Here is a 13,814-nt window from a genome sequence, read left to right on the forward strand (position 1 = left end):
TTCCAAACATAAATATTGTTAAGCATCGGCTTTAGGCTTCGTTTCCGTTTGTTTGTCGTTTATATTAGAATGACGTATGGGATAAACAATAAAATAATACTACTCTTTATGAATTTGTGGGCGGTGTTCTTCCCCCACGCAAAAAGATCTTCTAGTCAAAGTGTTTTTGTTAAACGAGTTAAATGATTTGACTTTTATAAATGATTATTATTAGGTTTTTGTTGATAGGTTAACATTGTTTATTTATGGTAATTAACTTTGTTTAGTTATTATTATTTTATTTCCTAAGTCCCTTACAGAGCTGCTGTAAGTGTACATTGCTTTAAAATCATGTTTCCAATAAAATAACAGTCTTTACATCGCAAACTAAATACCGAAATAAATGGTGACTAAAAAAAATATTGTTTTGTTAAGTTCTTTAATAAAAAATAACATTTATTATTAATGATTATTTAATTATTATTTAATTAGATAAAGAAGATGATAAAATATTTTTGGGAAATCTCGATCGAATCCAAAATATCGAAGGACCTGTGGAAAGTTCTGTAACACCTAAACTAAATATACTTCCTTATAAAGTATTTTTAAAACAATTTATAAGAAACTAACTACTTAAAAAGCATAGTACATAGTTATGACACGCTACCCTAAATATACGTATGTCTTAGGCAATGTAAAACAAACTATCTACTTACAATAGTTAGTTATGACACAAAGTAAACAGTAAACCGCAGGCTACCGGGCCCCGCAGCTGCCAAGCAACCCTTAGGTTTAACTTCCCTCTTACATAAACTTGTACAACCTTTGGTAAGTTAACATTTGTGACCTATTGCGCTACTAAATAAATTAAGTCTTAGATAAACTTACGCGTTTATAACCAATCTATCCTGTTTTTGATTACCAAAGAATTTTGATAATTTAGTAGTAGTAGTGATAGTAGGCAGAAAATGTCAATCGTGGCAGGCAAAAAAATTGGATAGATAATATTATTTATGAGTTAGGGTACACTCATAACTTTTTACATGTACGTTCGTAAATTATTTTTATCCTGTTTTACTTCAAAGTATAGTAAGTAGGTAATATAAGTTTTGAAAAAAGTCATGGTAAATATTTTTTTTATTTTATATTTAATCCTACATAAATTATATGACAACATGTTATGCCAAAAACGACACGAGACCGCTCGAATAGCTGCATTTCAATTCTTTTTTATTCTTCAGCAAGTTAATGGACAATATTAATTTTTAAAAAAGTTGACTAAACTTTAAAATCTCTGTTGCAAAAAGATTTTACCAGTATCTTTTTGCAACAGAGATTTTTAACTTTAGACAATTTGTATAAAATGTTAGTACGGTGTACTATAAATATATAATAAATACTTTATTCCTTTAGTAATCGACAAGTAATAATTACATACCTACAATTAATAATAAGATTGTTTTTAAAACAATAATTTACATATCTGATTTTCATAGTCACTGCAAATATAAGAAGTGATATTTACTTAAAACAAATTATAATACTTACATCAAAATTACATTTTTAATATTCTGTACGTTCAAAATGATCAAATCGTAAGATTTAATCGTACAGAAACATATAAACATTTCTTACTCCAATTTATGGTCTTATGCACCAATAAGCACGAATTCCTTATTCACTCCATTCACGAACCCTTCCATACAGAAATCAAGTACAATCTAACCACGCTCAAATTAAAACGGCTTTTTACATCTAAAGGTGAATTGCTTGCATTATCCCTGATCATACTGAACAAAGCGGGCTTGGCTTGTACCTTCGTTTCGGTTAGATAAGTAATTCCAGTGTATTGGGAAGGTCTAATCAAAGACGTTTTGTTATACGAGTAAGTATTGTAGCTTTTTCTCTATAGTACTATTTCTATAACTCATAACTATCCCACTGTTAAGCAAGGGCTTCTTACCGTGAGAGGGCCATCGATTGCTAAGGCCATAAAAATAATAGTGCTATAGGTTTAAAAAGCTTTTGAATGAACGAGTCATATTTTTTAATTGACGGTTAAAATTTTCAAATAGAAACATTCAATTGTTCAGAAACATCATCGTCATAACATTTCGTACTCCAATCTATGTTTTTATTCATCAATAAGCACACATAAACGGCTTTTTACATCTAGAGGTGAATTGCTTGCATTATTCCTGCTCATACTGAACAAAGCAGGTTTGGCGCTCGTATAGTCCGCGTAAAACTGCTAGTCCGCTCTGAATATAGAAAAGAATCGCCATAGCAAATTGTATGACTACACCTGCTCGCAACAACATCAGAGCGGACTAGCACCTTGGCGCGAACTATACCTTCGTTTCGGTCAGATAAGTAATTCCAGTGTATTGGGAAGGTCTAATCAAAGACGTTTTGTTATCTGTATTTTACCTATCTCAACAGTAACAATCATGCATGTGGGCTTCGTCATCGTCAACTCATTATTATACCATTACTGTCTACTGCTGGGCACGGCTCTCCTTGAAGCGTGAGAGGGATTTTTGCTACAGGTTCCCGTGTTGATCAATGCTATTTCCATTTCTTAATTTTCTCTATGACGGATCGACGCACATGTATTTTTTTATTTACGTTACAAAATGTCACACAGATAATACTGTACTTCATGGACAGGTAGTGATGTGCTACACATAGGTAATGATTACTGTAGGAGCTATAATGATAAACGTAACACGATAACAGACACTTTTTATTACAAAATAAGTATTTTTTACAAAGTAAGACACTAAACTACTGCCGGATACTTTTGTACAAATTTATTAACTATAATATTATATTTCATTACAAGATGTTACACGTATAAATGTACTTCTTTAAAATTTTCGAAGCTGTTGTAAAATAAGTAGGTATATACTCGACAGTGACAGTAGGTACTCGACAATGAAACGAATTATCAAAAGTATCAACATGAGTAAATTGTCTTATTTTTCTTACGGCGTAAGCTTTGTTGTATTTGTCTTCGTTCAAAATACATATAATAAATATATGCGATCGATATCATTGCTTATTTGGTCACAACACTACAAAGAACTGTCATCGAGAAAATAAAGAAATGGAAATAGTATATATATGACACTCATTTGATATTTTTTTCCGTGTAGGTTTCCTCACAGTGTTTTCCTTCACCGTTTAAAAAATGATAATTAAATTTTGTTGACATTATTACTATTCTATCTTATCGTGGGTACTGTTGAATGACTAAATATAACTCGAGGGGGTGAGGAGCAACATCATTCGAGGAAGTAATTTATCTACTACAGTCACTCACACAAAGTCAAACGCTGCGGCGGTGGTCAAAGGACAAATCACGAGTCTCATTCAACATATGCATATTTTTTTCTCAAGTTTACAAAAAACTGTTATTTAAAGGTATTTAACATTGAAATATTCAAATAAATTAATGATAAGCAAAATATTAATGAAAAAAAATTGCAAAAAGCCAACGGCACGCGGTGTTCCCAGGCGGTCACCCATCCAAGTACTGACCGCGCCCTACGTTGCTTAACTTCGGTGATCGGACGAGAACCGGTGTATTCAACGTGGTATGGACGTTGGCGACAGATTGAACAAAATTGGGATACACATACAATACATATGAAAGATATGGACGACGCGCGTAACGTAGCGATCACTATACCGGTCTGACGCGCACAAGGTCTCGAGTTCGATCCCCGGCCAGACAGATTTCTAAATGATGAATTTAGGTTACTGTTTCTACGTCTAGATGTTTGTGTATTTACCTCTGTGTGTATCCATGGAAAGCGAAAGCGTTTAGCGTTTATTTAAATATTAATAAACGAACTGAGAAATTATTATTTCCTTCCTAAATTATTTGATCTTAAAATACTTCTTATCGAAATATGCATAATTTAACTAGAATTAGTCAACATTTATCACATTGAAACAACACCCGTGAGACAATAAAGTATACATAACTATACATACATAACTTTGTCTTGATATCTTAGACATGTAAAGTGACGAAACTTAATTAAACTCACATTAATGGGTGTTGCCCATTACATTATTATATTTAAAGTGATTAGACCTTTCCAGTCGGCGGGAATATCTCATCTGACCGAAATGAAGGTCCGAAATGCCATTATTCGAGCCAAATTAATCTTTTTGGAAAATTATTTGCTTACAATATAGTAGAATTGCGTAAATCATCACAGTGTGCATATTTGTTTTATTACAAGTTTAAAAGTAATAGAACTCTGTGTTTCGACTCCGGAGGCAACATTGTCACACTTGTTTCTGGCTAATAATAAGTGTTAAGCGCTTCTGTATTCTAGTTTAAAGGGTGTTAAGGAGACACACGTCGATAAGCGACGGCTTTCTAAGTTAGCGCTCAGGTGTAGAAACACATGTATGTTGAAGGATGGATGTTGGATTGGATGTTGAAGGTGGTAGAACCCTTTGTGGTTCGACTCCGGCGGCACCACCGCCACACCTATTTCTACCTAATAACAGCAGTGTTAGGCGCTGCTGTGTTCCGGTTTGAAGGGTGTGGTAAGGGAGACAGTCTTTTCGGAGGCGTTCCAGCTTAGTCCTCAGGGGTAGCGGCGCATCTGTGGCCGACCTCAGGTAGGAATATCTAATCCTATCTGGGGTTGATTACAGATGTTCATGGGCGGCAGTAGCCACTTACCATCAGGTGGACTGCATGGTCGTCTGCTACTCTTATATTACAAAAAAAATGTGTGGTTGACCTCGGGTAGTACTCTAATCTCATCTGGGGTTGATTACAGATGTCCATGGGCGGCAGTAGCCACTTACCATCAGGTGAACTGCTTGCTCGTTTGCTACGATGCAACTTGTGGTAAGTGACCACCGCGAATACATAGAATATATACTATATGTGTGAAGATTGTGCCTCCAGAATCCAACCACGACGGGTTCTTTGTGTTGATACCATTAGGTTATTAATTACTATAATTTGTAGCTGATTTAAACTAATTTATGCAAATTAGACCAGTCATTAACATGCACCGAAGATAGGCAGTAGCGTCAAACGTTTAGATATTCACGACGTGCTAAATGACCTATGCCTGGATCGTCCCAGGGGATTGATATGACGTACGGGGACTTCAGTTAATTGGAAATGAAGGACCCGAATTCGCATGTCACTGTAGGTTGGACCTATTAATAGAGATACGTGGATATTGGAGATGTGATATTATGCGTATCTAATATTTATAGCATTGATAGCCTATTTCACTCATTACATTTTTCAAAGTTATGTACGTATGACAAATCTAAATATATATAACTCAAAGGTGACTGACTAACATAGTGATCTATCAACGCACAGCCCAAACCACTGGACGGATCGGACTGAAATTTGGCATGCAGGTAGATATTATGACGTAGGCATCCGCTAAGAAAGGATTTTGATCAATTCTACCCCCAAGGGGATAAAATAGGGGATGAAAATATTACTTCGTAACGCGAGCGTAGCCGCGGGCAAAAACGTATAAACGTCAATCGTATAATCGTCAAACGTCAAATCGTCAAACGTATACGTTTATAATCGTCGATTATAACTACTATAATATTGACGATTATAATCGTATAATATTGACGATTATACGATTATAATCGTCAATAAATCGTCAATTATAACTTGCTATAACGGTAAAGAAAAAAACATCATGAGAGCAGGTACACACCCGAGAGTTCTTTTTAAAAAAAGTTCTCAAGAGTGCAAGGTGTAAAATCTTGAGCAAAAAAAGTGCAATTCACACTTCGCCACCGCGATAGATTATGCATAAAGTGACCAGACGTCCTGTTTTCCGGTTGTCCGTCCCGGTGTCCCCAACGTTAACCGCGGGACTCAAAAATGTCCCGTTTCGAAAACCGAAAATTAAATGATCAGGTATGCATAAAACAGCATAAACAGTAATGACTTGACGACGGAATTAATGGTTTATACGTTACAAAATAGATTGTTATTAGACGATAGAAATTAGCTGCAACTGCAGCGGTACCACCAAACTTTCTTTTGCCCAATAAAAGAGGTGTAAAGTTATAAAGGCTGCGAGCTTCGCTGCTAACATAACGTATTATGATAGAGTACTTACGTTTACCACTCACACCGACGGACAAAACCAGCATGGCGATCACCGAAACAGTTAATAAGTGTTGCGGCATTTTTTACCTGGAAAGAAAAACACTATTAAATATAAAACTCGTTTAAATAAATCTAAATATATAACTTAAAGGTGACTGACTGACATAGTGATCTATCAACGCACAGCCCAAACCACTGGATAGATCGGGCTGAAATTTGTCATGAAAGTAGATGTTATGACGTAGGCATCCGCTAAGAAAGGATTGTGATCATTTCTACCCCCAAGGGGATAAAATAGGGGATGAAAGTTTGTATAAATCTTCTTAGTTAATAATATTACTTCGTAACGCGAGCGAAGCCGCGGGCAAAAGCTCGTATAGTATAAGTATGAATGTTGGAACCCCTAAATTTAAAATCCTGAATGTATTGATGTCACATGAATAAAGATAAAGGGTTCAAAGCCACGAATACTAAATCAATTTGATCTTTTGTGGTGTGATACACGACACACGTAACTTTTTTTTAACTTATTACATAACATTTAATACGGAAGGAAAACAAATTTAAATGAACAACGATTATGCATCAATATATAAACTTAGTACTATCATTCTTCGCTTTATTTACCCAGTCTTCTTATTTATTATAAAAGTTCATATCCAATTAAATAATAACATAATGTGTGCACAAAAATATTTTATTTCCTTCCCGCCATTTTTCACTTTTATATTTAATAGAAAAAAATATAATAGCAATTGGGTACTTGACAGTTATAACAATAAAATATGAAATATGTTGGATATGATAGCTTATAAGTAAACATAAATTATGCAGTATTTCGTTTATTTTTTAATATGTTCTAAGTATTTTAATTTTTAAAAAGAAATTTTCGATTTTTTATCTGTGGATTTTAAATCCCAAAACGGCGACAGTGCTGCCTCAAATGTCATGTGACGTCACTACATCGAAACCTGTCGATCACATCGAAACCTGAAGTATGTGTAACGTCGAAGTTTATTTCTATATTTTCAATGTGTTGACGTCACGCTACGAAATGACACTTGACCGCCTGTTTTGGCGTAACGTTCCGTTTACCGTAATAAAAATATGTTTTTTATTAATAAATAGCCCTTTTTCGAAAAAATGATCAATGAAAGGCATATATAATACGTATATGAATTCATTAAAACAGTTTCCCAAAAAGTGTCAAGTAGCCAATTTACTTATTATATATTTTTTGTTATAAGTATCGTTTTTTATATAAAAATAAATCTCCTGTATCATTTTTTGTGTCTGATAAAAACTGATATCTTCCGAATTAAATCTGAATTCACTCGCTCGTGTGTTCAAATATTTATATATTACCTTAATATTGCAATATTGGTAACGGCAAAAGGCGCGGGTGTCGCGGCTGGCATTTACGCGTCATTTTTCGTGCTATTTAAAAATATATAATTTTTAAGCTATTGCATAGCTTTTATCGCGGGCTTTGAGCGCGGCGACCGAATCGAGAAATTCCGTAACGAAAATTCCTAACACCTTAATTCGTCAACTTGAAAACAGATGGCAGTAATACACATTTTTTTATAATCCGTGCGGATATCTTAAAATTGCGTGAAGTATATTTTATATTCCCATTATAAAATTCAAAATTATATTACCACATTATCCAAATAATATGTTTTATCAACATAAGCTATGTTGAATTCTGGATTAATAAAATAACGTAAAAGAGTGTTTGTAATTTTTAAACGTACAATTACAACTGACAGACTTGACAGTACAAAATCAAAACGCTATTATGATTTATTATAAATATATAATCGTAATTGCATAAGTTGATAAAAAATGCTATGCAATAGCTTTACCGCGGCAATCTCCGAGTGCCACACGTATTTTTTTGATTGAAGTATAATAAAACTAGTAAAATGTATCGATTGGCTGTAATTTAAAGAAATAGGGTGTTAAAATTGTCATTAAAGTCAAAATTAATGTAACTGTGATCTGCGTAAATTAAATAAAATAAGTTTACAACTACCAAAAAGAGCTAAGAGTTAATAATCTGTTTCGAAACTAAAATAAACCTGAAAAAGTCTAAGCCTTCTGTAGTCTCATTACTACAAAAAGTCAAACAGTTAGGAAAAGGGACGACACTAATCTAGAATGAGTAGCATAAATTCTATCAAATTTAAAGTAGAACTATAAGTTTCGTGTATTTAACTTTTATAATAAATCAATTCTGTCGGATATATGTTTGTTATAACTAAAAGTGATAAAACTTATTCGTATCTATTATATTATTAAAGAACAGAATCGATATGTGTATTTAAAATACAATATTTTTTAGGCATTAGGCATCTTAAATATATTTAGAAAGCATACAGCCCTGTTAGCACAAGCAGACTCGACTGTGAATAATGTGTTTAACAACCCATATAGGTGTTTTTCCTCGGCACATAAACAAGTCTTCAGTGACATTGAACAATTATACAATTAAATTTATTTTCGGTCATTATTGAACGAAACCTCGCGAGTTCAAAGCGTCTAAAACAAAGACTTTATATATTTTCTATTTATTCTTTGTTTAGTTATTCTTTTTGCGTTACGGAGTTACTTAATGTAAGGTCACGTAACATTGATTTTAACACGCTTTTATTAGTTTCAGACGTATGTATGTTGGTATGTTGGTATGTTAGTATGTAACGGAATCTTTGAACATGATTTTAACCCCCTTCAAAACGTCGGATTAACTCGAAATTTGGCATACTTATTAAGGACCGATGACAATTCAATATTTTAAACATTAATAATTTTGTACCATTGTCCTTATCAACATCCTCAGGATTAACGATTTTCGAGGCGAGATTGTTCAAGCACCTTCAGCAAAGTTCATCGCAACTTTAGATTGTAAATAATTATTCCTATTTAGTTTCAATAGGCGTAACTTTTATATCGTGATTTTTAGTTTAGAAAATAATAATGTTATTTCCCTATAACTCAAATGTTCTGAAACATATCTATAATGCCCTCTTGTAGAATGATTTTTAGGATTCCGTACTCAAAGGTTAAAACGAAACCCTCTGCGGTCTGTTCGTCTGTCGTTGGGCTTTATCTCTTAAATCGTAATAGATAGACACTTGATTTTTTTACAAACGATGAATAATGGTGGTCGCTATAACAAGAAATACTAAAAATTAATAAATAATATTAGTTCAAAAAACTAAAAAACACGCTTTTATGATAAAATCAACTAAAAAGTAGAAAATAATTTTCAATCTAAGAATCAATTAAGGAACAGTAAATAGTATAATTGTGGAAAAAGTGTGGGGTGCTCCATTTATCAGGTTCGAAAAGCACCCATATCATCATAAAAGCGTGTTTTTTAGTTTTTTGAACTATAATTATTCGACTGAGATTATAATTACGCAAAAGTGTTTCGTTATTGTAACATTAAAATTCTCGTTCTTTATTAATACTTATAATAAATTCCTCAATAATAACTTTTAGTTTTTTTTTTTTGTCGTATTTAGTTTTTATTTCCACTCATTAGAAAAAATGTATAAAATAAAAATACAATGGAATGACAACTGATGTGTACCTAGTATCTATACTAGACAGGTATATCAGCATATGGTCTAAACAAGAAGTAAGATGCGAAGCAACTAGTACCTACAAAATCTTGTAAAATGTAAATATAGAAAATAGTACATTACAATACGAGGACGAAAAATTTTTTTCTGACAAGTGTTGTATAAAATTTTATATTACGGGGTCGGAAATGGGGGTTTTGCGCACGCGAAGCGTGCGTAAAACGTCCATTTACGCACGCCGTGATATAAAAAACATTTTAGCCATGTAAGTTGACTCCGGTGAGACCATCGGCAAACCTATTTGACCCTTATACATACGTTTATACCACATATGCGTTACTACACTTCAGAACTAAGTTGGGTTGTCTCGAATTATTATATCTTGCTTCAAGCGCATAAAAGTGCTGTTATTTGAATCAAAAATATTTTTATTCTAAGTAGATTATTTACAGAACTCTTTTTGAACTTTCATATATTTACCACCACTTCACAAGGTGTCATATAATAATATTAGATAGAAACAAGATTGGTTGTGGTGCCTGCGGAATCACAAAGGGTTCTTCCACATTTAATTGTATGTCATAAAATATCACGTAACATAACAAATGCAGCAGGAAGCTTTTAAAATTAAAACCCGTGTAACATATACCTAAACGGAGAGGAAGACGTCAGACCTAGCGATGAGTAATCCGATTAGGCGAATCCTTCACGCCGCTCGTACAAACTAGTTAGAACGATACGAATTTTACGTGTACAAATTTTCAAAAACTGTCGACTGTTCAACTTTCAAAAGCTTTATTTTAACAATTTAGGTTACTTGTAAGAACAATAATGTATTATATATTGTCCATTTCAATATTATATTATAAGATCCTTCCTTGCAAAGGTTTTCAAAATTTAGGCAAAATTTCGAAATAATATGTATCTTACGTTATATCTTGTTAAGTTATTTCTATGGTAATTTCGTCAAAATTAATTAATTAATTTAAATGAAACGGTTTAATTTTAAGGAAAGACTTTTCACTCCAACAAGATTACCAAAAGATTTCATAAATTGGACATAGGACAGAAATCTACTTTCATATGAATGACATAGTAACATTACATGCCATGGATTCCAACCCTGAATCTTGGACCCATCAGACCGGTATGGCGAAGTATGTAAATACTTGTACTTGTTAGAAATACCTATATCCAAATTATTTTATTATAGTATTATTTTATTCAATTATTTTGTGTTGTTTTCATGATGTGTTATTTTTATAATAATAAGTTCCCATTTATATAGTCACTGGCCGGTACGATTGTATGAGTTATCATAATAAGAAAAAAGAACGCTCTTGACGTTAGTTGTGTTTTGCGCGGGAATAATAAAAGTGGTAAATTGGATAAAGACATAATTTTATTCTTTTATACCTACTTTAAAGTAATATATCAATAGAACTATATTTTTTACTTTTATTTTTACTTGTTTAAAATGTGCAACAGAAGAACAAAAAACTAGCCAACAAAACAAGAACAAAAGAAGAAAATACTGTTTGGTCTTTGTAATGTAACATGGTTGGGAATATACCTAATATAATTAACCCAAGCAAACAGACAGAACAAAACAATTTTCTTGTTCTTCGGGGATTTAAGTCTAACAATTGTAAACAGGGTAGAGGGAAACTGTAGACGTTTAATTATGGTGTGTATTTGAGAAATGAAAAATTTGAAGTTTCGTATTTAATTGCACACATACCTATTCTATCTGAAAATCGTAATTCGTTATCCATGCAGATAAATAAATATGTAATCTGTAATTTCACTGTTTAAGCAACTGATATTTAATATTGATAACGCAAAAATATTATACATCAGAGATAGGTATGTGTCTGGATTTGAACCTCGGACTGCCCGAGTTATCTGTGTATTGGGCATGAACTATCACTTATTTATATAATATAGGAAAATAATGATATAGGAATATCAATTTCAAAATATTTAAAATCTACAAATCCACACTTGGTCAGCTTGAAGGAGTGTGGACTAAACCATTTTCCTTCAGAGAGAAGACTCGTTTCCAACAGCGGGATAATAATGTGTTGACGACCATCCATACCCCTACCCTATTAAGAGGCATATTAGGCAGCGTTACCACTTTCGTTGAAATACTAACAATTAATCAATTTCTTAGGGTGCGTTGCATTGAAAGCCCGCTTAAAGTTTGCGTTAAAGTTAAATACTAATCTCCGGCGGCACCACCGCCACACCTATTTCTACCTAATAACAGCAGTGTTAAGCGCTGCTGTGTTCCGTTTTGAAGGGTGTGGTAAGGGAGACATACTTTTCCGAGGCGTTCCAGCGTAGTCCTCGGGGGTAGCGGCGCATCTGTTGCCAACCTCAGGTAGGAATTTCTGGTCCTATCTGGGGTTGATTACAGATGTGCATGGGCGGCAGTAGCCACTTACAATCAGGTGGACTGCATGCTCGTCTGCTACTCCTATATTATAAAAAAAAATACAACGATGACTTTGACGATAGCGATGGAATGAAACAATTAAATGTTGCACCAATTTATTTGTCATTAACGTCATTTGTGTCGCTAACACCACAATTTTTAATCAACATTAACAGATGTAACTTCAACCTTGAATAAAAGTGCAACTAATGAATTTATTAATCATGGATTTCACCGTTGGTCAGGCTTTTGTAAACGTTAAAGTTACATGATACAACCCACCCTTAGTCCACCCCCAACATGTCACAGATATAGACAATGTCATGAGTGGCTAACGGACAGTTACGTTACAGTTACGGACAGTGTGGTCTATTTCCACCGTCGCCTGTCGACTGTCATGAGGCTTTTGTGCTCTATAGCTGTTATAGTCCGCCGCTTTACATAAAATGCTGCGTTCGAAACGTTACATACATTTTTCATGACTTACTATGTATTTGCTTGTGCCTACATATCCGTATCACAAATGATATTCAAGTTTATATAATGAAATACCATAAAATAAAGTGTGATGTAAGCCTTATTATCTTAACACAAGAACAGGTAAGCTGAAATACAGCATATTTGAGACAAAAGTAGACGTAGCGGGGAAGCCGATATCTGTCAACCCCGGGTAAGATTTGAGTTCTACCTGAGATCAGATTTAAATTCGTTATTTCCGCTGACGATTACGTTGGAATGCGTCGAATAATTATGTCTCTCAACTGCACATTTTAAATTCCCCACTGTTGTTATTAGATAGAAATAAATACTAATACATCCAAATATTATTAACGTTATTTCTCGCAATGTAGGCAATAAATCAAGGAACATGATCCAATTAAAGTATTTCAGTAATTAATACGATAATCTTAACGAGTAACTTTTCCAATTGTCCAATTAAAGCGGAGTAATTGCCTTAAGCATAACAAATCATAAATTATACAGTAGTATAATAAAAATAACTAAATCAGAGATAGTAATAGATTAAAAGATGGACTCTTTTCTTTTTCTTTTAATTATAAACATAGCAAAAAAACATGAATTCCATTTTATGGTAATTAGCTACAGACGCTTACGCACATCTTTATTCATCCCAGGTAAGATTAGCGTCCTACCTGAGAATTCCCTCCCTCCCTTTGTGGTTCGACTCCGGCGGCACCGAAGGTGGTAGAACCCTTTGTGGTTCGACTCCGGCGGCACCACCGCCACACCTATTTCTACCTAATAACAGCAGTTAAACGCTGCTGTGTTCCGGTTTGAAGGGAAGGTAAGGGAGACAGACTTTTCCGAGGCGTTCCAGCTTAGTCCTCAGGGGTAGCGGCGCATCTGTGGCCGACCTCAGGTAGGAATATCTAATCCTATCTGGGGTTGATTACAGATGTCCATGGGCGGCAGTAGCCACTTACCATCAGGTGGACTGCATGCTCGTCTGCTACTCTTATATTATAAAAAAAAAACCTGAGAATGACCACAACGAGTTATTATGTACTCCTTAGTACTAATTCATACTTGATCTATTCAAATTTTGCTTCTCAAAAACCCACATTTGGCGATAAGGTACTTCATGCTAATAATTGTCAAATTTCAACCTTTAGTAGGTAAGATTTGGATAGATGGAGTATTAATACCGAACATA

General features: G+C 33.8%; 1 protein-coding gene and 1 non-coding gene across 2 annotated transcripts in view; both read right to left on the reverse strand.

The window, feature by feature from the left end:
• The window catches only part of CCHa2 (neuropeptide CCHamide-2), a 53,834-nt gene that overhangs the window by 30,537 nt on the left and 9,483 nt on the right, over nt 1-13,814 (reverse strand). The window contains exon 2 of the mRNA XM_073073253.1: nt 6,120-6,196. Within this exon, the coding sequence (XP_072929354.1) occupies nt 6,120-6,189 (70 nt within the window). The 5' untranslated portion in view covers nt 6,190-6,196. The remainder of the gene's footprint in view (nt 1-6,119; nt 6,197-13,814) is intronic.
• On the reverse strand, nt 3,474-3,592 carry LOC140742437 (5S ribosomal RNA). The gene has a single exon (XR_012102279.1). It is a non-coding gene; the product is annotated as a 5S ribosomal RNA (ribosomal RNA).

This window comes from Epargyreus clarus, unplaced genomic scaffold, assembly GCF_041222505.1.
Source record: "Epargyreus clarus isolate Ecla_fem2 unplaced genomic scaffold, WU_Ecla_fem_2.2 ptg000005l, whole genome shotgun sequence".
NCBI lineage: Eukaryota > Metazoa > Arthropoda > Insecta > Lepidoptera > Hesperiidae > Epargyreus > Epargyreus clarus.